A 23,299-nucleotide genomic window follows, 5' to 3' on the forward strand; every position below is an offset into this window, starting at 1 on the left:
GTTTCACAGATGGCACTATTAATCCAGCAGGCAGGAGCAGCTCTTGTTTATTCCCAACCTGAATGAGCTTCCAGCTAGAAATGAGACAGAAAAGGGTTTGCATCCTGTTATAGTTTCTGCTTTGCCATCCTTTAATGAGCTCAGTGAGTAGTTTATGATGTTGTCCTTACTTGCCTGTGACTGAATGTGGTGGAGGCTAGGAGTCAAAGCAGTGAGGGGTGTGGAGGGTGGCTGAGCCACAGTGTGACTGTTCTGGTGTTGTATAAAGCTGCTCTGGATGCTGCTAATGAGAGGGGCCAGGCAGTCTTTTAGCAGGGAGAAACAGTGGCACAACTCGCCATAGTTGGCCATAGCATAAAGAAAGCAATTTTAAATGTGTTGGGTTTTTTTTAATGGCTACTGGTGTGAGAGCTGACCAACATAGGTGGGACATGAAGTTACTTAAATGCTTTTTCCAAAAAGATTCTGGCAATTGATATTGTTGAAGCAGTTGAACTCTCTAGATCCCCAACACAGTGTGATCTTGCTTGTCAGAGTAAGCAACTGGATTTAAAGCCCACAATCTTCTCAGCTCTGGTCGTTGCAGTGTTGCGTGGCAAGGATATGTGACTTTAAACTACACCAAGTTCTCAAAATTTTTGTATCTGGCTAGGTAGAGGGTGAGTCTCCAAGCCGAGCTGGCAAAGTCCTCACAATCTGCAGGGTGGAGGAAGAGCCTGACTGTATGACTGAAAAAGCCCTTGTCAGGCAAGGTCTGGGAGAAGGTGTGACATAGGAGCACGTCCTACAGATCAGCTTAGATAAAACCACAGATTAATAAGCAGGCAGTAACATCCAGAGAGAGAGAGACTTTGTATTTCGTAGCATATGATAGCTAGTGCTTTAGTAATTCTTATAGCTGCAAATGCAGTAGGATCTGTTAGCCAGTAGACCCCTGAAGGTGGAAAACTTTTGTATTGCAAAATGCATCTTTTATTTTCACTTTATTTTGCTTTATATGTAAAAAATTGTGAGACTGACACCTTGCTTCACTGTACTGTGGAATAAATAGCACATCTCTTCCTGCATGCTCGATGGGATCCTGCTCTCAATGCATTTAGTTTTATGCTGATTCCATGGAATTAATTCGCAGTGGTGCAAAATCAGACTTTGAGACAGTTTTTTTCTGTTCCTTTGATCTGTTGGAGGTTTTCCATGCCAGTGTCTGCTGTACTTCTTGTTTCTTTATTTATGTTAAGATCATGATTTTACCCAATGTTCTTAATTTTTGTCATGTAATTGCTAAATGTCTATGAACCAGAATGAAAAGGGTTTGATAATTCAGATTTAACTAGAATGTTGAAAAATGTGAATGGTTTGAGATGAGATTTCTATGATTGTATATAAGGGAGTTCAGTTTGGAAATGGAGTTAACAGGAATTGGGCAGTCACAGTCCTAATGATTCTTTCCCATTCAATAAGCACAGTTTTGAATTAAAAAGAATATATATATAACAAGCACTCTTCAGATATTGCCATAGACATCCACAGCAGGACTGCAGGAATAATATTTATGAAGCATGTCAAAAATGTATATGCACAGAGATATCTACAGCACAATTTCCAGTAAAACAAACATGAGGCAGAGAGACTAAGGGAGTTTTAATCCAGGTTTCTTCTCATTCTGGCCACACGGTGTTTTACGAATGGAAAGATGATATGTCAAGAATCAAATCCATTTGTTCTCTCTGACTCCCTTGGTCAGCATTGTGAGCACAAAAGCTGGTTAACATAAAAGACCGTGTATAGAACACAATGTAATAAAAAGTGGCTTAAATTCATTAAATCCTGGCTGGATCCTCACAAACTCCCATGAGAGAACCATGTTTACTGACAATTTATCTTGATAGAGACTGCAGTTTCCCAAAGTTCAAGTGAATATTGTAAAAAGAATGATGTGTGCATCGTTTACTGAGGCTTTTACATGCTTGCAGAATGATTGCAGAGTCATGTAGAAATAGAAATGTGTAGATTCATAGCAATGGGAATTTTCTATAGAACCAAAAACTAGTTTATGGATTACTTCCAGACAGCTTAAGACTGCAACATGCATAATGATTTCTGGCTTACCTTACCTTACAGTTTTCTTTATATGACTAATTTAGTTGTAACAAATGTTTATCCTAGGGAACTAGGTTGTTCCCTCTTGGAACAACCAGATTTTTGTAAATTGGGCAGTATGTGCATTACATGAAAATAGGGATTTACATTGGGATGTAATTAAAGCCAGAAACATGCCAACCTAGAACATAGACACAGGAACTGGAGTTTGGCTATTAAATAATCAGCAAGTATTCATACTGAGGCTCTGAAAGTATTCTTATTTTTTTAAATGGAATTCACACCCAGTATATTTCATTATGAGGGCCCAGCTTTACTATGCAAGTCCAAGTCTTGTTTTCATATCTCCGCTGTCATGGTGACTTCACTTAATACAAGGGTGTAGTTTTTGTTGAAGGCTTCCCCTGATCTTTCCATTTCTTGTACCCTTTACACTGAAGAAAGTCTAGTAGAGCTGCGCATTATTGAAACCAGTGGGGTGTAACAGCTCTCTCCTTGGTAAAATGCAGATAGTTATGATTGCACTTCTTGAGGAAAGCAGATAGCTGAAACACTAGGAGCATCCATCTCAGATAAAGAGGTATGGCCGTCCCTGGAACAGAGGTGTTCATGGTGGACTGGATTTCCATGGGCATTGTGTGATGTGCCTGCCAAAGAGATGGGGGGAAAAAAGGCAGCAAGCAGGTCCAAGATTTGATGAAAGAAGCACAAGTTCTGGGAGAAAAGTCATGAGAGGAAAAGATACAGGCAGACTGATTTTGGGGAACAACTGTTGGCTTACAGCTTACAGTTTACAGCTGGGGGTAATGGCATGGTCTCCTGCTTGTGACTCCCACAGGGCTTAGAGAAACCAAACTTTAAGTTTTTTTTGTGGTATGGGATTAAGTAAAACATGGGTGGAGTTACTACTGTGACCTACTCTTTCTATTTGAAAGACCTTGCAGACTGTGATTTTGGCTGGTGTCCAAAATAACGTATCTCAGAAAAAGTCTCTGAGAAATCTCATGATTTGCAATGAAGCTCACCTGGCAGTTTGGAGGTAAAGGAATGCTTTTGTCCTAGGCTGTAAATGAGAAAGGCAGAAATGGAAAGTAGATATGAGCCTGAGCTAGGTCTGCTAGCTGCTTAGGCTGCCACAGTCACTACTTCACCACAAACTCTCTCATGGTTTCTTGTAGCTATGGTCTCCTACTACACCCTTCCATGATTCAGTCCTCCCTAACTCCAGAATATCTGTTTCCCCTAATGCCTTAGTTTCTTTGATCACAGTGGGAATTCTCCTTGGAGCTGTAGGTTTACCTTGAATATTAGGAGGCTGTTCTGGGAGAACGGGGCTTTGCCGAGGAGAGCAACAGAGCCACTGCTTCTGCATTATGTGGGGCAATGAGTTACCTGCAGGCATCTGGTTCGTAGCTGCAGAGACAAATCAATAGTGTGAAAGGCAGTGTGAAATAGCAGACTGATGAAGGAAGGTGAGCACAAAGATTTTCTGTCTATCCTTTGCTATGCCATGTAAGACATAATTCCCCAAATTAGGTGTCCAAACACTGAGAGCCAAAATGGGTGAAGTCTGATTTAAGTTCTTAATGTTGTAACTCTGCATTTAGAAACAGTGCTGTTCAGGTCTTTCTGCCTGAGTTTCATCTCTTGGCTCCAAGGGAGTCAAAAGTAGCCTGGCATGTGCATGCTGCTTATTCTCCAGAACACATGCCTGGTGGTCTCCAGAATCCCAGCATACAGGGATGCTCTTGATTTCAGAACCACAGATCTTCTCTTCCATCTTAATGCAAAGCAGAATGTTGTAGAAAAAGAGTTAAAAGGCAGGAGGAATCAGAGTAAGACAGAAGCTGATGTAGTCCTTTTTTTCTTCACCTAATGTGAAGAAAACAATTTGATTTGCTTTATGGTTGTAGATAAAATCTGGAAATTCAGACTTGCTTTTCTGTCCACAGCTCCATCAGGCTCACTGGCAGTACAGTGCTGGTGTCTTACCTGCAGGTTGTTCTGTAAAATTTCTTTTCTATTTCTTCTTAACAGTTTTTCTCCCTACCGTTTCTTACAAACCCTTAGATGGCATTTGCATGTTTCAGGTGATCAGAAAGACCTAGGAGGCAGTGGTGAAAATAGCTGAAAATTATTATCTGAAGGATGAATATGCAGGCAGATGGTATTCGATGTCAGTTATAAAGACAGTGAGCCTGAAATACTGTTGAGTCAAATATGCAAAATTAAGGTATTTGCTTTTAGTAATACTTGGGTTTGGCTCAGACTTAATGTCTGGTTTCCCATTTTAAAACTGAGAAAGTGTAATATAATCCAGTTAGTGGGTGAATAAAAAAATAAAACCAACATATTTTCATTGGTTTTCCTTTTACAATGTTGAAGAATCAGTCTAACATGCTATTGGATCTAAAAAGTACAAGTGTTTTGTGTGCTTTGATTGCATTGATTCTCATATAATCTTGTAAAGCCATAGTCTCAGACCTGTTAGAGACATAAATAGTCCAAAAATAGAAAAAAAAAATCTTTGATGTTTGTTAGCTAACAAACACTGCAAGAGGTACATTTTGATCCTTTACCTATAGCTATTGGAGATGCTGCTCTTAGAGAAGTTCTGCTTTGTAGCTTATTGCAATGAATATGTATGTTGTGCTCAGTAGAAGCTGCAAAACCCAAAGAGCATAGTTAGTTGCTGAAAAGAAGGCAGTTTAACCAGTAACTTGCCCATAAAGCAATCAGCCCTCTTCATCAGAACAAAGTTCTCTACAAACAATGTCTCTATTCCAAGTTTACAGATGGGGAAGTAGAGGAACGGAAACCAACTGCTACATTTTGCCTGTTAGGCTGTGTAAAACTGACACCCAGAGTCCTGCAGCCTAGAGCTGGCAGTGTGCTCCCAGTGAATGAGGATTTTACATTTTGAAGCATAGTTATTTGAAACATTTGTACCTTAAGCATCATCCTAACTGTTTTGGTGACGCTTTCCTTTCTCCCTGCTCCCTCTTTTTTAAAATGTGTGAGGTAGACCACTTTAAATGTTACTACTGTTTCATGGAAAAGGTAGTCCTACAGGATAGATACAGCATACCAAGGCTTTCCCTTTGTCTCATTTGAGGGCCAGCATTCTACCTTCTATTCTCTGTCCCCTTCTGACATTGTGGGAAACATCAACTATTAGCAATGCTCAGCTAGCTTTCTCAATATCATTCATTACTTTATATGCCCCTCTCACATTTGATTACATCCTTGCAGTCGCTATCCTGAGAGCTAGATCCAGCGTGAGTTTCTGCCACCTGACAATAAAGTCGGCAGAGGTCCTGGTGACAAAAAGTCACCTGAAGGTGGAAGGCAGCTGTGAAATAAGACAGAGAAGTGAGCAGAGCTTGGTGGAAAGGGGATGTGACCAGGGCATCTGAGGATGCACTGATTCAGCATTTCCTCCCTACAGGCTGTGCAGGCTAGGTTCTTCTCTGCAGATGGAGGTGCCCATGTCCTTCAGGATCTCCAGGGTGTTGGAGGTGGAAAGGCAGTGAAACTGCAGCCTTTTCACCCTTGTGATGAATCTTCTGCAATGTACAGCCAACTTACTGCAATGAGATTTATTTGGTAGTTGCAAATTGGCATAGCATCAGCAAGCACTAAGATTTGTTGAACACTTTCCTCTCTGGGAATTACTGTGACTACTTTTAAGGCAAACTCTAAAACCTCCATAACCTGTAGCAGATCCTTTGTGTATTTAGGTAAGCAGAAGCCTAGGAAGTGCTTTTTTGCTGGCTTCTTGCTAAGCCATTCATGTTTGAGATGTAAGAAATGAAGAACCGGCATCTCCTGTCAGTAGTCTCTATGGTGTAGTGGGAGTTCAGCTGAAAACCTTGCCAGCCCCCCCCCAGAATTTGCAGCTTGTTTCATGGGTGATTTTAATTCAGATATTTTTTAAATTTTGAGAACTTAATCTTGGAACACTCACTATGCTTTCCCATGTAATATTGTTCATGCAGTAGCAGCATAGTAAACACTTTAAATCCGGGTATTTTAAAGCTAGCTACCTAAATCCATACTGAAGTACTTAAACTGTCACTTACGAACAAATGGGTTTTGTGCATAAGTATCTAATGACCACTGTAAGTACCTAGCTTTAGTTTTTGGTTTTGTTTTTAATTTAAGATTTGTTTGTCCCCCTGAAAGTTACATAGACATACAGAGCTATGGTGCTAATTTATATAATTTAAAAAATAGCAAAAGGTGACTTCATTGGCAAGTCTTGAAATGAGGATAAGAGGACAACTTAAAACTGCATAATTACTCCTGACACTAAGGTGATTAAGAGCTCATCAAGTCTTTAAGCTTGAGCTATTGCATTGCCATCCTAAGCCAAATATACCTGACTTTAAGCAAGTTCAGAGAAGGTAAGAGGCATGGGGCAGGCTCTGACTTTCTTACATACGTTGAATAACTAAATGCCATATGACTGGTCCTACAGGCTGACTGGAAGAATCCTATTTCATACAATGGTATGCATAAAAATCTGGAATTAAATCAGTTGACCTAACATTAGCATGTGATTTAGCAGCTGATACCTTAAACCATCCATTTGTCACTGCTCGAATCAGCTAAGATGCGTCTCTGCTGAACATTCATGAGGATTCGCTATGTGTATGCACATTGGGTAATTGCATGAACAGACTGGCATAAAAGAGGCAACTGATCTGAATGAACAAAGCCATTCTGCTTTGCCCAGGGCTACAACTTTCACACTAGGTGCTTGTAAACAAGCAGTTGTAAATACAGCCAGGTATCCCAGTTTGATGGTCCAGCTCAATGTCTTTGAAAGTTCAAGCTTAATTTAATAAATTCTTCATTTTGATGAGTAAAGCAAACTTACAACCTCAATTTAATTTTGGATATGGTTCTTGTGAATCATGCTTTTTTCATTCAACAATAGAGAAGTCTGCTTCTTTAAATAGAACTCTCTGTTTTACTTTACTTTTAGGAAAGATAAGGGCGAAAGGAAGAAAGAAGGCAGACAAAGTGAAAGGGAATTTTAGCTTCTTTTTCTACAGCATGCTTACTAAAGGCTTTTCCTCCTCTGTTTTAAATAAGATCCAAGGTTCTATACTACGTGTTAGATCAGTCTAGATTCAAGTAATGATCTACTAAGCAGTAATATGCAAGTTACAATCCTTACCATCAGCTTGCTATAGCTTAAATGCAGAAATATTCCCCTACAGCCACTTGCAGCCTTTCTACATAATGAATCTAGAGATTGGGGTAATGGCATCACCTTCAGTTAGTAATGTGTACTGGCCCCATTGCAGCACCTGACAGAGCTTCCATAGACTGTGGCAGTGATGGTCAACTTTTATTTCCATGGATATCTAGAAGAATTTTAGTTTAAGTATATTGAGACCACTAGGACTTGCACTTTTCAGCTTCCTGCCAACCATATAAAGCCTATCCATTAAGTATGCAAGAGTTATAATATGGGATTGTTTGGGGATATTCACAGAAAGGAGGTCTAAGGGATTCTAATTTGGTAAAATCCAAAGATATACATATTAAGAGAACTAGATAAAATAATACCTTACTTCATTTTTTTGTTTCTTCACTGAGCTCATTAGGCTTATTTCTGAAATCTGTCTAGTTGAGTTTGCTGCTTTGGATTTTAGTTACGCATTAAGCTAATTTATCATATAATTTCAAATAAATGCAGAACAGTTCTATTCCAAGTACTAGCACACCTTAGGATACTGATTTTTAGATATTATCTAGACCCTCTTAAGTTAACTAGATTGATTTCAGTGTCTGCCTTTGAAATGCATCTTGTTTTTTCTGCAGTTCAGCCTAACAAAAAACCCACAGACCTTAAGTGTAAGTGTCTTGCTAAAATTAGAGAGCCCTGTACACCAAGAAAACTATCATCTGTAATTTACTTCAGAACTGACAAGCAGTGACTCACTGATAGGTATGAAATTGCAGAGTCCAGGTGCTGCTTTTGAAAACAAGGCTAAGAGAGAGTAGCCAAAGTCCTTCACTATAAAACATCTTGAGACAGTTTAGCAAAACCCTATCTGGGCTCATATTCTACAGTAATTAGAGACACCATTCAGCACCACACTGCCAGCCACCAAACATGATGAAATTTCATTATTCCCATAAAGCTGATTAAAAACAAAGTAGCTTTTTAGTTTTTATAGTTGGAAAAGGTTTAGCAAGCAGGAAAGAGATGTGAACCCACACTGTAGAAAGGCTGTTGAAATCCAGTTACGTTTTTACCTGCTGTTGTTTGACAGCCTGCTTTTCTTACGTTAGGAGAACGGGGTGGGCAGTCCAATTCACTAATTGCTTCAGGCTATTGAACTTGTAACATGCAAACTTCAACCAGAGCAGCAATTCCTAGAGCTGCAGGCAGTCAGCTCTCCGATTCTGGTTTTGGAATACACAATCTAATAGATGATTCAAGCTACTAGCCATCTTTATTAACAAGGATATTCTGTATCACATACCTAGAGCTTTTTATAGATTCTGCTCTCATTTGACTGTCATGATGCCCTTTATTTTAAAGGAAAGCATGAGGAGATTCGCCACGTAGTTAGTGAGGCATCATCTCTTGCATGAATTACTTCAGGAGCCTGTTTCTCAAGTACACACATTTCCAAACAAGGCAAGGAACATGTCAGGCTTAATAACTGATGGACTTACATCACTGAGAAAAAGAGATGTGTGAAAACGGTACCACCGACCATTTCTTCATAGCAAGTAGAGGGGTTTTTTTTATTCTTCCTGAAATAAAATGTTTTAAGACTTTTAGCACAGCTGGAGCAAACTTGAATACGTGATCACCAACACAGGCAGGAGGATGGACAAACTCCTACATACTGCTATGGCATACAGGAGAACCAACAAATGTTTTTGTGAATTCTCTAAAAAACTTCAGTGAACTGTCTCATGATTAATCTTTTTATAATTCTGATAAAAACATAATAAGGGATTGTGCCCCAGATACTTTTGAATAAGAGAGTATACTTAGAATGCATTGTTTTCATTTTGCAGAACTATAATAAATTCATGGTTTTAAAGAAATTATAACATGTAATTGCAAAAGATAATTTTTTTACTAGTAATTCCTTCAGAAATAGATGTAATGCACAGATTACATGGAATTTCTTTCTCTTTCTGATTCTGAGGGAACTGATATGCAACAGTTGCCATGATTTAAGAGCAAACTTATCTTTACAGAAAATGTGTCTTTTCTTTAAAGAAATCACTGTTGAGTATGTCCAAAAGTACAGTATTCAATCCTAGTGCAAAGAAACACAACCATTTTAATGTTGGACCAGTTTTTAAGTCTTAAATTGTCTTAAATTAAAAGGTTGTATAAAATGTCTGAGTACTAGATGTTTCTACGAGGGAAAAATGATACGTTAGAATACTTTGCCATGCAGCATGTGATACCCAGATTACATAGCAATGAACATGTAAATGCAAAACTCACTGTAAACAATAGGAAAGTAGTTTAATTTGCCATACTAGTGGGGGCAAAATGCCATCAAATACCTGATGTAAGCAGCAACACCACCACTGAATTTTTCACTGCCATAGTTTAAAACACTATTTTAAGGTGTTATTCTTGTTAATCCAGGAGGTAATCCAGGCATTATAAGTATTTGGTATCACCAAAATGCCTAACTGTTGTTTACATTCCTGGTTTTAAAACTGTGGAGGCATTTCTGCCTTGAAATTTTATTTGTATTCCAGTCTTGAACATTTCTTCTAGGATGTAACTTGACTGGCAAGTTAAGCTCAGAAGCAATTGTGTTACTAATCAAGTGTGGAAAAAAACAATTTAAAAAATCTGTTTCACAGTGTTATATCCCATTCTGTACAGAGGAAGAATTAAATTATTTCAGATGTGTTTTTCACTGTTCTTTTATTTCCTTAACATATATGCAAAATGTATTTCATTATTCTTTCTCTTTATAACATAGTTATCTTCTACAAATTAAATTATATGGTACAAATTATCATCTAGTTGTTTTTATACATTCATGCAGCTTCATCCCATTCCCTTTCAAGTAAATGACAGGGATTCCTTCAACATGATTTTTTTTTTTTTAGGACTGCCCTTATATTAAGCCTAGAGCATGCTTAGTATTTTTGAGGCACGCTGAATGTTCTCAACTCCTCTTGGCCATAAGAAAAGTGACATTCTTCAGCCCTTTGTCAGCTAGAAATGACAAATTATTCAGATTTATCAAGTATATATTCTTATGTCTTTCAATATTAAAATTAAGAAACAAATTTCATATCTTCAAAAGTTCAAAGTCCCAAATAATTTTTTAAACTTTTATTAAAGTTCCAGTTCTGAACACTCATCCACATCTCACAAACTTTATTTCTGTAACTATAACCACTGATCTTTAGGATTTGACTGTCCCAAGTCGCCTCTTTGGAGACAAGAAGAAGTTTTCCTGCTTGTCCTTTTTGCTTTCTTGCAAATTTTGCTAGAAGATAAATTTTCCCTCCCATGAAGGTCCCTCAAAGTATGCACAAATAAATCATGGATTTGCAAGTGTGTGTGTGGATTTGTATCTGAAAGAGCATGTGTATGTATACTACATGTATATACATACACATTATGCAAAAAATTTCTAAGATGCATCCACTGTTTTAATGACATTTTGGAACACAGATTTTGTATTTTCTTTTTCTTTCCTTTTCCTTCCACTCTGTTAAAAGTTCTTTCCATGATGGTTGTCTTCAATACAGGCGTAAAACGTTTTTCGTCTAACCATTTCTTGCATGAGGGCAATCTAATTTCAGAGGTGACATGTAGTTCCTTTATCAGAACAAAGATCTTTTCTTTGCCGCATTATCTCTTCTTCAAGTTAATATTCGTGGCTGGGGGGTACATTTTTGACAGAGTTCAGTTTTGGTTATTCTTTCACTTATTATGGAACAGAAGGGATCTGCTCTGTTATTAGTGTTTGCTCATAACTGCTTGCCTTCCACTTAACCTTTGAGTTAATTCGCTAACTCAAAAGGCATGTCCTGAAAGTTAGTGTTGATGTGTGTGCAAAACCTGTGTTTCACTGCACAGGGGAGATTGTTCCATGGAACAGTTGTGACATAATTTGTTTTCTATGTAATGCACCAAACAAGAGCCTTGAGATGGAGGAAATTATTCATATGCCAGCTTGTGGGAAAGAGGTTATGATCAAATAAGAATGAATGTGGCAGCTGGAGTTTGCACTGTGTCCTATTTTAATTAGTACTTGATGACTGGAGTTTCAGATTTCGTGTATTCTGGTGTTAACTTTCCTTTCTCAGGATAAGCAGAATGACTAGAAAAATAACACGACTTTATCACACAACTTTCAAGATATCATGGAAACATATTCCATGGCAAAAGTTATGGGTTCATGTTTAACATAAGTGTTAATTCTATTAAAGAAACAAGCAAAACTCAGGACTACAAATCAGATACAAAATTTTGCATTTGCTTGTTTTCAGTGCAAATTCTGTTATCCCTCAGAAGTATCTCCTGGTGGTATGTTCTGCTGCTGTTGTCCTAGGGATAAGATGTAGGAATCACAAATCATCTCTAGGATACATTGCTTACTTGGAAGCATTAATTGCCTTTAAAATCCATCCAGAGTCTCATTTTCCTTCATGGCAGAGCAGTATGTGCCATGCTGCCTGCCATTAACCAGAGCTGCCAGTTTGGGCTAAATGGCCATTTGCTGGGAGTGGTTAAATTGAAACGCCTTTGTTTCATTTCCTTGCCTAGTCCATTCCTGCCAAATACCAAGATAGTGTTACTCCTTTCTAGTCTTTTCATTGAACAGTTGGTTAATCCTGAGTTTCTTATCGCTTTTGGTTTTTCAGTCCTCACTCTCTCTAACTGGTTGACGTACAGGGAGTTTGCTTCCCTGCGTAATTTGTATGAAGTGAACATCATGATCTGCAGCCCAGCTGCTGTGTGCCAGGCCCTGAAATGACAACAGTTCCTGTCCAATAAACTGACAAGAATAAAAGACTCCTGCAACATTGCAGTGTGAATTTGTTCTGATTTACTTGATCACTAGGATGCTTTAATTTGAGTGGTTCAAAAACCTATCACAACAGCATTCATAGGATCAGACATCTGTGGTGTTTTACTGCCTTTCCATTCTATGCATGCTCCATCTGACAGTTCTTTTTGTTCTTTTTCCCATTCATGCAGTCACCTAATGCTGGCGACAAGGATGACCAAACATTGACGGTAGGCAGCAATTAGTATGTGTCTGAGCATTAATTTCTCAGGAGGGTGGTGAGACAAGCCTTACTTTGGTTTGGCACACATCAGCATTTTTCTAAATTACGGGGATTTCTTCCCCCCCCTCCTATGCTGCTATAGAATTTAAATAATTTATTTCCAAAGATAAAGCAGTGAATTAATTTTTGTGTTCAGTTTCTGTCATTTTTCATTTAGTATTTACATGACACCAAGGATTAATCCATGTACTATGTATTATTGCAAAATACTATTTTCTTCAGTGTTGTTTTTTCCCTATAATTGGATTTCAGGGTCTTATTAGTCAGCAGTCTGGTGGCTCTGATTATCCTTTTTATCGAAACAAGCAGCCATCCATCTACAAAGCAGTCTTACTCTATGGTATATATTAAGTGCATCAATTATTGTACTAGACAATGGCATGGGGAAAAGAACCTCAGAATATCTTTTAAATTTCTGTAAAAGATGCTTGTATGTTAGCTCCATTGCTGTAGGTGTCTGCACTGCCTTCTCACATTCACAATCTGTTTTTGCAATCAGTGTTTAATGGATTGAACCAAAGCGAGGAGTATGTTTCACTCTGACTGAGCTTTAGGATTTTGCCATTAAAAAAGGGTACTCTCTGCCCTTTTTCTCCATAATTTTGATAATATGCATATTTTCAATGTACCAAGGCAATAAAAATTAGAACTTACTTCAGGGATTCAACCACAAGGCTCTACAAAGAAACAAATTATGAATTCTTCCTGATGCAAGTATGAGGTTTTTATTTTCTTAACATTTTAAGAGTTTTCACAGAGAAGGGTTCTTTTTTCCCTGCTCTTTGCCTGAGCCCTGGAGACTAATGACTAATCTGATGATCCATTCCCTCCAGAGAAATTGTCTATATATATGACAATGTTTAATACAGTGTGTAGTTTAATATAATCTGATATAGGTGATGGTTGAAAATGTTTCACTGTGTAGTGAGATGCGAGATTAATTCGTAGTGTTTCAGACCTGTTTCCACACAAGCAACGAAAAGACCCTAAATTCTTTCCCTTATTTTTCCACTTAGACCAAGCCACGGCTCCAGCGGGGAGGAAGCTCTGCATCTCTCCACAACAGTCTCATGAGGAACAGCATCTTCCAGCTGATGATTCACACACTTGACCCACTTGCTGAAGGTATTCCTATTAATTTTTTTTGTTTTCTGTTGCAAAAGCAAACAAATACCTTCCTTTTCCTTTCTCCCCATGAAACTATTAATTTCTATTGCTTTCACCAGTCTTTTCTGAATGTGTCTGAATTTTCTGAGAGAGTTTTGCACTCTTATGGCATGGTATACATACTCCCACCAAGACTTGCGACTTAGGAAATGTGTTCATTGTGGTGCTAACTAAAACTGATCACTTGGTTGATGCATATCGTAACTACTATTTCACTTCACCTCTGGCTTCAGCAGCAATTTAAAAGTTACAAAAACTCTATTCTCTTGTACTTTTGTAGAGGTTTTTTTTGTTTTCTTTCCTGGTTTTGATTTTAGTACATCAGAAACAAAAAGCCAAATTGATGGGTAATTTGTTATATGGAATATAGAAAAGAATGAGACTCTGCTCGTTTGACTTCAGATGGTTTAATGCTGACATTAGAAAAAATGCAACAAACATCCCTCTGTGTTACATGCATGTTAACAGTTTGCTTACTATCCAAGTGTGGTGTAATTTTTTTTTTTCTTTGAGAAGTTAGCAGGAAGACCATGCTTGCTTTGCAGTTGTGGGGTGATCTGAAACTCAGCTTCTGGTAGACTTCCAAAAAATTTCAAAGCCAGGTGTTTATTTGGTGAATATGTGTCTGTAGGACTTTTGTTGCTGTAGTAATAAATGTCTTGAGAAATAGCACCTATGAAGGAATTGTGAGGGACTAAAGAGACCTAAATATTACCGACAGGGAGACCTTCCAAACTTCACTGATCAAAAAGTATATGTAGCACTTCCTTGCATTTAAATTCCTTCATGTTTCTCATTGCAACATTGCGTACAGCTTTTTACATTGCTCCGTATCTCTTGGACCAGGCAAATCTACTTTTCCATTTCCCTCTTCAAAAGCTGAAGCTGACACTCATTTTGCCAACACAAGGGCAATTTTAGCCCTTGCAACCTCCACACCATTACTGCTACTGTGATCATGATTCACATCAGTTTTCTCTTTGGTTAATGCTGCACTATTCACTGCCAAAGTCTGTTGCCTGTTAAAGTGGAGTCATCAAGAGACTGTGCTCAATCTATTCCCATTCAATGCTGAAAAAGGACATAAGAAATTTTTTGCAGTTAAACGTTTGGCTTCCTTTACTTGCATCACTACAGCAGGTGAGCAGGCTTTCTAACTGCTGCACCAAGTAAGTCTCATCTTTACCCAGCTGGTAGGCAAGCTTTTTGCTCTGCTAGAAGAAGAAAAGACTTCCAATCTCAATTTTTCACTTTTTAATGAAAAATCATAATTTTTAATTACAATCCTTTGCACTCCTCTTTTCCTTTAAAGCAAAGCTCCTGAGCTGCAGATGCATTCGTGGTGACTCAAATAGTGCTAACACAAACAAAAATAACAATCATCTGAAGCACTAAATAGACTTCATCAGATATTTTTTAAAAATAAGAGAAAACAGAAGCAGGTTGGGAAGAGCTCATTAGCAGGGATAGAACCTTTATGACAGCTTGAAGACCACAGGAAAGCTAGATATGTTGACTGGAATTCAATTTGGCCTTAACAAAGATTCAGAAATAAGATCAGCTCTTAGGTATTTCTCCACTGCTCAAGCTTATTTCACTTGTTTCTTAGACATAGCTTGTTCAGCATGCAGACCTTTTGTCACTGCTTTTCCCCTGTAGCAAGCTTGCACCATGTAGTGTGATCCAGAGGCTTCCCCCTTCACAACAGCGCAGGAAAAAGGGGTTTTGAAATCTGAAATCCATCTTGGGAGACACAGAGGCTCAGCACTTTTGAAAATTAGGTGTTATAATTAAGTTTATCAGGTAACTCAATGCTGTTCTTCATTATGTCATTAAAACACTTGAGATCAATGTGGATTGATAGAGATAGTTGAAATGGATAAATCTTACTTAAATTAATCCAGTAAAATTTTCTTCAGGCTTTCTTTGTTCATAATACTTTACTGTTTGTTTGGTTATTTTCCTCTCCAAACTCTTATATTTGTCCTGGAATTAATATTCTTCAAAAAATGGAATATAAAGGTCTTGTGGCCTTTAAATAAGTGCAAGGCAGTAACCACCTGTATGTTTCATTAAAACTGACTGAGTTAAAATTTACAAAGGGAAAAAAAAATCTACCTACATTTGCAGTAAATATTGTATTTTAATGCACAGCTTTCATGAAGAGGTGGCCAAGAAGACACTGGCAAATAGCCTATGTATATGCAGACATCTAAGTTGGTATTAATATAAAAGGAGCTAATATTTCAAATTTCCACTGACTTTACAAAATTCAAATTTTAACTAATGAGAGCACAAAAGTGCCAATATAGGAGGGCAATTCAGTAAGTATTTTTTGCATGTGGAACTCTGTTTTTAGTTTTTTACAAATATGCCCAGATGTATAGGAGAAATGTGAAAAAAATCCACCCACTTTCTGTCACACATTATGGTCATTAACCTTTTCTGAGGCACCACTTAATTTGTAGGCACTTTGCTTTCAAGATCTTTTGCACTGCAGGCCGTTTGGAAGGCAGACAGAGGGAGTACTGGATACTTCCACTGAACACTGATACTGTTTCCTGAGATTTTGAGCTTTTAAGTGTCCACATTCATTATTCTGTATTCAGATAATTCTGCAAACCTCCGTAAAAGAAAAGGTAATTTAGTTTGATGAAAATATTGTGGCTGGCCAAGGTAGGTAATACTAGTTAACAAATTTGGATGTCATTGTACTTGAATCTTACATTCAATTTAAAAATATGTGTGATAACGGATATGGGTACCTGCTGTATGCAATATTGATTATCTGTTTGGCTCTGTATGAATTTTACCTACTAAAGTCTCACCATGTTCTTCTGTTTTAATCTTCCTGTGTATAATGAACATCGACCAATCAACTGGTGCATCATGTTTACCTAGACCTTTACCATGCTAGCTAAGTAATTTTTTAAGCTGATAGCATTTCATTGTTAAGAATTAAAGGAAGGGGTAGTATTTTTCAGAAGCGTCTGAGAAGTGCAGTCCGTTGCTCTATAAACCCATCATTTGAGGGGATGTAGAAATGTAGAGGATTACCTGGTGCCTTCTCTGGCCCATGTGGCTTTCTCCACTTCACACACCCTTTCCTACTACAAAAAAACCAGACATAATGAAGAAATAAACAAGTGATTCATGTTAGTTTTGAGTTTTGTGTAAGCAAAGGAAATTAGCTCTGTTGTACTCACGTGATGAAGGATGATGGACCTGGTGCATGACCTGCGAGGTCAAAGAATTTCTTCCTAATCATTTAATGCGAGTATGGATCAGACTTAAAGCAACAGCATAAAGAGGTTCTGAACATTTTTCTGTCCCATATTAGTCAATTTAGATCCCCTCAGTATTTCTGCCAGATGATGACTTAGATCAATAGGTCAAAACCATTGTGTCATTAGCCATATTTGTTGGATTTGCAGCAAAAGAACAGTATACAAGAACATTACAAAGTGTCACTTTCAAAGGAAAAAAGTGTGAAAAGGTGTATATCAAAGCTGACACATACACAGGTACTCTGGCACCCCCTGCACTTGGGCATACTCCTTCTGTCCTCCTCCCAGCCTCATTTCCTCTTTGCCCATTTTGCTACCTTTTACTTTGCCTTTCCTCATACTGCATCTCACTCATCTGCACCACCTTCTTTCAGCCTCTTCCCGTAGGATGGCTTCTTCAGCGCTTGCTCTCCTTCTGGACTGCTGGGTCCATCAGTCAAAACACTTGCCAAGCAGATGCCAGCATCCCTGCAGCTGGCACAGCCAAGTGAACTGGGTTTTCAGTCTCTGGAAAAGCACTCGTAAAGTCTGGGAGCTTTGTGCTTGACTCTTCACAGCTTCCAGATCAAGTGTTGCCATTAGAAGTAAAATTTCTAGTTGTTGAACTGCTGCGAGAAGAGCCAGCTTTTCTTTCTCTTTACATCAATAATTATTCTCTTGAATAATTGCAAGGAAAATGGAAGCATGAAAAGGCACACTGCTTTGTCATTTGGACTTGTGTGGGCTTTGCAAGGCTGACAGAAAAGAAGTCATATCTAAGTCCTCTTGCTAGCATAAGCAGTATAGAATGTATAAACAGGCCATGTGACTATTAAAGGTCAGCTTGACCTACACAGTGTTATTGTTACATTGACATGCAATGTATTTATAGAAAACCAGCTCATCATATTTAGTCCTGAATAATTAATTTGTGAAGTCAGAACCAACCTCTACTTTGACAGCCTTTTAAAAATGCACTTGATTGTAAGTAGGAAAATATGAAAATATGAAATGAGAAAGAAATGACCTTAAGAAATTTTTACTTTCCACAAAATGTAAACAGAACGATCCTGATATACAATTACACACTTTTGAACCTGTCCTTCCCTTTCCCTTTCCACACAAATGTGGTTTTGCCATGGTTTGTGCCCATCTTGTGAAAGCCAGCTTGTAAACTCTCTGGAATTAGTGGGCTTGCGAAGTGTACAGCCCACCTCTGACAGATCAGTAACATCTGAGATCAGTGAGAGTTGCTGGACGTTTGGCACTTTGCATTTAGGCAGGTATGTGGCCATGCTGTGGATTAACAGTCGAAGACAAGGAAGGCTTCTCCTCTTCAAAATCTTGGTCTCAGCATAAAGCTTATGAGAAGATAAGAGTTCAGCCACTCTAACAGGCGAATGTGCAGGGTATTCATTAATGGGACATGAACTTTGCATTACAGTTGAAGACTCACAGTACATTAAAAATATAAATATCCGTATGACATTAGGTTTTTGTTTGCTTTTATCTTATTACAGAAAAAATGACCTTGGTATAGATCATTTCCTGAGGATTAAGATTAATGACTGCCTGTGCATCAGGCTATCATCAGCTCCCAGCCAGTCATTAATCCCCAGGAAATCCTGTGCCTTATTTACTTCTGCTTAAGTGCTGGTCTGGCAATCCTTTATTCACTGGGTAGTGAGCTGGACTGTTCATAACAGCATTACCCATATGAATAAGGATGGCATCATCAGACCTGCTGGGTTGGTCAGGCCCCAATCCAAAATCCAAGCAACTTGAACATAAATCATGGCAATTGTTGATCATTTGTGGCTTTTTTTCTTCTGAGTCCTGTACCTCAGATACCTTTGTCCTAGTTTTGAAACAGACATTCCTGGGTTATGAAAGTGTAGGATTTACAAAGACCTCTTTACATTTTTAATAGAAGAGGGCTGTTGTTTTACAGTGGGAGCAGGGAAGAAAAAGCATGGAAAGTATTTTGTATGGAAGTGTCTGCCATGAATAGTAAGCCTAGCTTCTCCCTACGAGTTGTAGGTTACTTTAAAGACTGATTCATTCAGGATTGTGGAGGGAGGTTTTTCTCTCTGGAGGCTCCTATGTGTACTCTTTTGAAAAGAGAAGATACCAGTGGTGAAGTGATGATTCAGAGCACCAGTGCAACCTGAGGCTACCTTGCTTTTCTTGCACAGATTTAGAAGGGTACAGGAAGAATGAGATCTTTTCCTTATCATGCCACCCCTTTTCTGTCTGCTGCTAAGGTGCAGTGGGCCAACAAAACATCTTCCACAAGGGAGGATTTAGCTAGATGCTGACTCCCTTGCTCCTGTGTGACAAGGACATAACTCATATGCAAATGGCATCCTCTGCATGAAAATGTGTGTGATCTAAATCTCTGTCATGGCTCAGTCCCCAGTCACAAGTAGGTATCTTTGGCAATTCTCTCCTATTCCCATCTCTACTCCTGTTTCCAAAGTGGAAAACTACAGGATGTACTTCTGCAGAAAAGTTGTTGTTTATCTTTTATGCTTTACTTTTTTTAAAACATAAATATGGTGCATGTTAGTGGTGAAAGAAGTAACCTTCTGTTACATAAAGCTGAGCTGACAATTCTGTCCCTTCACTGAATGCAGAAAAATATGGTACTGTCACTGTCTGCTCTGACAAAGAAAAACCAGAAACCTGCATTCATGCTTCTCAGTAAAATAAAGAATGATGTGACCCTCAAAGTTTTTGACATAGTAGTGAATTATTTATAATTACTCACTAGATCCTGTTGTGTTCCTAGATGCTGATCTTAAGAATTTCCCAGCTTTTTCATTCACCTCAAACTGTTTTGCTTAATTTGCTGCTGCTACTTGTGTTCTTTTCTGAGATGTCATGAAAAATGTCAGCTTACCCCAAAGACAGCTGACAAAGGTTGGGTAACCTTCGCCTGCCTGGTCACTCAGCAGACTCCCAGCTTTGGTCTCATTTCACAAACTTTGTGCTCTTGTTCTTCCCTTGACCTAGGTAAGCTGCACCATCATGTCTGTGCTCACTCCCATTGGGAGCCTTTTTTGGCTGAAGCTGTTTATTTGTTATATCCTCAGAGAAGTAAGGCCAGACAGCTCAGCTTACACCAACTCATGGGTAATGCTCAGCTCCTGCGTTGCTGAAGTAACCTGAGCACTTCCACTTTCCTCAGTTCCAGTGTGTGGATGCTGCAGGACTTCAGTGCACTTCCTAGCACCATGCCAGAGATTAAAGAAATAATTCTTCAGTGGCTTATGAGCACCACAGCATTTTATCTAAAATGAGGAAATATGCAAATCTAGACAAAATTAATAAAAATAATTATGTATGTTAACTATCTCTGATCTAGATCCTTCATCATTCTTGAGTGTCCTTTAGGCACACCTGTGGGCTTACAAAGGAGGTCAGCATCCTTCTTCTTGCACACTTATTCTTACCCAGCTTGTAACAGTTCTTGCTTCCTCTTCTCGCCCACTAGGGAAAAACAGTCCTCTGAGCAGGGCACTCAGAGCATTTTGGCTTTCTCCTCTGCTGAAGGCTGAAATGTTTGCAAGGGACTTCTGCCAGAGAAGATGGGGGCTTTCTGCCAGGCTCATGTACAAATTAATAGCTATTAGTTACAATCTAGTGTCTTCCCTTTATCTCCATCCCACAGTATCTCAGTCTGATATGAAGATAGGAAACCAATAAAAAGGGCAATTAGGCTGATCTTCAGAATGGAGTGTCATGTCTTACAAAGGCACATACTCATGCCCTCTTTATGCAGCTAGCTTTCACAGAATTTTTTTTTTTTTTCCACATAGTTTGGAAGTGACCTCTTAAATTACAGAATTCAGCTAGTCTAACTTCCTACTCAAGCAGGATCAGCTAGAGCAGGTTGCCCAGGACTGTGTCCAGTCATGTTTTGAATATCTCCACAAATAGAGACTCCACAGTCTTTCTGGGAAACCCATTCCAGTGTTTGACCATCATCACCGTAAAATGTGTTTTCTTCTGTCCAGATAGAATTTCCTCATTTTTAATTTGTGCCCATTGACTCTCCCCTGCCAATGGGCACTTCTGAGAAGAGTCTTGTTCCCTATTCTTCTTTGCCTTCAATCAGGTATTCAAACACATAGATAAGAACTCCCCGAGTCTTCTCTCCTCCAGGCTGAACAGTCCCAGCTCTCTCAGCCTCTCTTCATATGAGAGATGCTCTACTCCCTTCATGATCTTTGTGGCCCAGTGCTGGACTTGCTCCAGTATGTCCACAGTTGTCCTGTACTGGTGAGCCCAGGACTGGACAGAGCATCCGGATATGTCTCACCAGCACTGGGTGGAGGGAAATCACCTCCCTCAACCTGCTGGCAATGCTTTGCCTAATGGAACCAAGGATGCTATTGGCTGCCTTTGGTGTAAGGGCACATTGCTAGCTCAGCTTTCAGTGGCGCAGTTCTCTGCACAGTCATTAGCAAGAAGAAAGCTTTCTTCCGGGGAAGATTTTAAACAGCTAAATGAGATTGGTGAAGCGATGAGGCACATCACTCTTCAGTGAGGCCTCCTTTCCCCTTCCTTTACCTTTCAATTACGGTAGAGACCACAGAAATTGTGTTCCCTATTTAGGTGCCTGAGACTGCATGGTTAATGTAGATGAGATGAGTATTTTTACAGATATCGCCAGCATCAAACTGAATTCAGAAACTGTAGGTAGAACTCCCCATGCTGCCAGAGTGAGCAACAGCATAGGTAGAATAGAAACTGTGGGTTATGTGCAGCTAAGGGCAGATCTATTTAAATAGGCAGAGGTGGTGTTTTAGATAGCCCTATTAAGATCTGTCAGAAAGTTGAGTCTCAGAGAAATTAAATAGCTGTTTCTCCCAGTATTACTTAAGATTTCAAAGCTAAAAATGGATAGCAGTTGAATTCACAAACTTCCATGTAGCGCACATAAGATGTAAATGTCACTGTAACAGCTGTGGAACCTGAGCTGTCTACAAAGATGTGTGCCTTTGGCATAGAGAAAATAGTATCTTAGACTAATGAAGAGAATTTTACTATGAAGTTTTTGTTCAGCTGATTTATCTAAATGTCAGTCACAAATGTATATCTTCAAACAAAGAAGTAGACTTTTGAAGTCTGAATTATTTTACTGAGTGGGTTTATTTAGCATACCTGCAGGGACCACTTCATTCTTGTCATATTTTGGGGATGTAGGTCTTGCTTTTTGTAAAGACAGTGGCTGCACTTCCATGACTGTAGGGTGAGTGGGCTTACAACTTTTATCCTATCCACAGAATTTGTCTATAGTTAGTGATATGTATCAAAAATTGGGTATGTTTTTGTTATACATAACTTGGGGTGCAGAGAAACCCTTACAAATTTCTCTCAGAATGGGCAGTTCAATGGCAAAATGTAGCTGTTTGTTGTGATGTTCTCAAATTCTGCAGCAATAAATGTCAGGTCTGCTTAATTTCAGATGGACCCAAGGTACAAAGAGAAGGACGGACTCATTGCTAGTTTCACTGATAGAATATCTAGCTACTTAAAAATTGAAGAACAGGTCTCCCTTTAAAAGCAGTATTGCTCTTTGTAGGTAGCAAATTTTAAATAATGGAAGTTTTCTGATGCCTTTTTTTAATTTATTTTTGAAAATCTGAAATTTAATCCTTGTGGGATTTTTTGTGGTAAATGTTAGTTTTTGCAACAATTTATTTCCGTATGTCATGCTTTATTCTTTTAACTAGAATCTACTCAAGCTGCTCACTGCAGGGAAAATTCTTGTCTCTCATCTCCATGGTATTTTCCAGTGATACCCTGTTCTTCAGACAGCATATTCTTCTTGGGATCCCCTACAGAGTGTGCAAGGAAGACATGAATATTTAAATGCAAGTGTGATCCCAGAGCAGGGTACAGCTGTCCTGACTGTGCATTTCCATGCTTAATGGCTTTAGCTTCATTTTAAGTTTCTTCCTAATTCTGAATTTCCTTGTTAAACATATGAACAACAAAGAACATAAATAATTTATAAACCTGTACAGATCAGGGAGTAATAGTAGCTCTGAGGGATGTTCTATTGAAGCTGAAAGAGGAAGATTTCCTTTAGTACAGTTTGCACATGGCAGATGGCTTCATCTTCCACAGGCTGGTTGGATTTTGTGACTGAAGAGTGAATGGAACATATGCTGTCCTTACATTATTCTCCTTGGACATGCTGAAAACCAGAACAGCTGGAATTTATTGCAGTTGGAGTTTTATGTGTCCAGTACCCCCCAGTACCTGGTCCCACATACACTCAGTGAAATCCCGACCCCATCAGAATCAGTGGTAAAGCTCCCAATATCATCAGTAAGACGAGGTTTTCACTTCTATATCTTGGAATTCCCATTTTCATGAATATTTGAAAATTCTGCAAAGATAAATACCCCATTCAAAGCCAGTGGGAATTGTGTTTGATC

At 38.7% G+C, this 23,299-nt stretch overlaps 1 protein-coding gene across 3 annotated transcripts in view; it reads left to right on the forward strand.

Annotated features, from left to right (window-relative positions):
* Positions 1 to 23,299, forward strand: part of SLC24A2 (solute carrier family 24 member 2) — a 113,394-nt gene that overhangs the window by 48,053 nt on the left and 42,042 nt on the right. For 2 of the 3 annotated variants that reach the window (XM_052777678.1, XM_052777680.1), the window contains exons 3-4: positions 12,323 to 12,361; positions 13,431 to 13,539. In XM_052777678.1, the coding sequence (XP_052633638.1) occupies positions 12,323 to 12,361; positions 13,431 to 13,539 (148 nt within the window). The remainder of the gene's footprint in view (positions 1 to 12,322; positions 12,362 to 13,430; positions 13,540 to 23,299) is intronic. The other variant, XM_052777679.1, reaches the window with a different exon arrangement.

This window comes from Harpia harpyja, chromosome Z (genome assembly GCF_026419915.1).
Source record: "Harpia harpyja isolate bHarHar1 chromosome Z, bHarHar1 primary haplotype, whole genome shotgun sequence".
NCBI classification, from domain to species: domain Eukaryota; kingdom Metazoa; phylum Chordata; class Aves; order Accipitriformes; family Accipitridae; genus Harpia; species Harpia harpyja.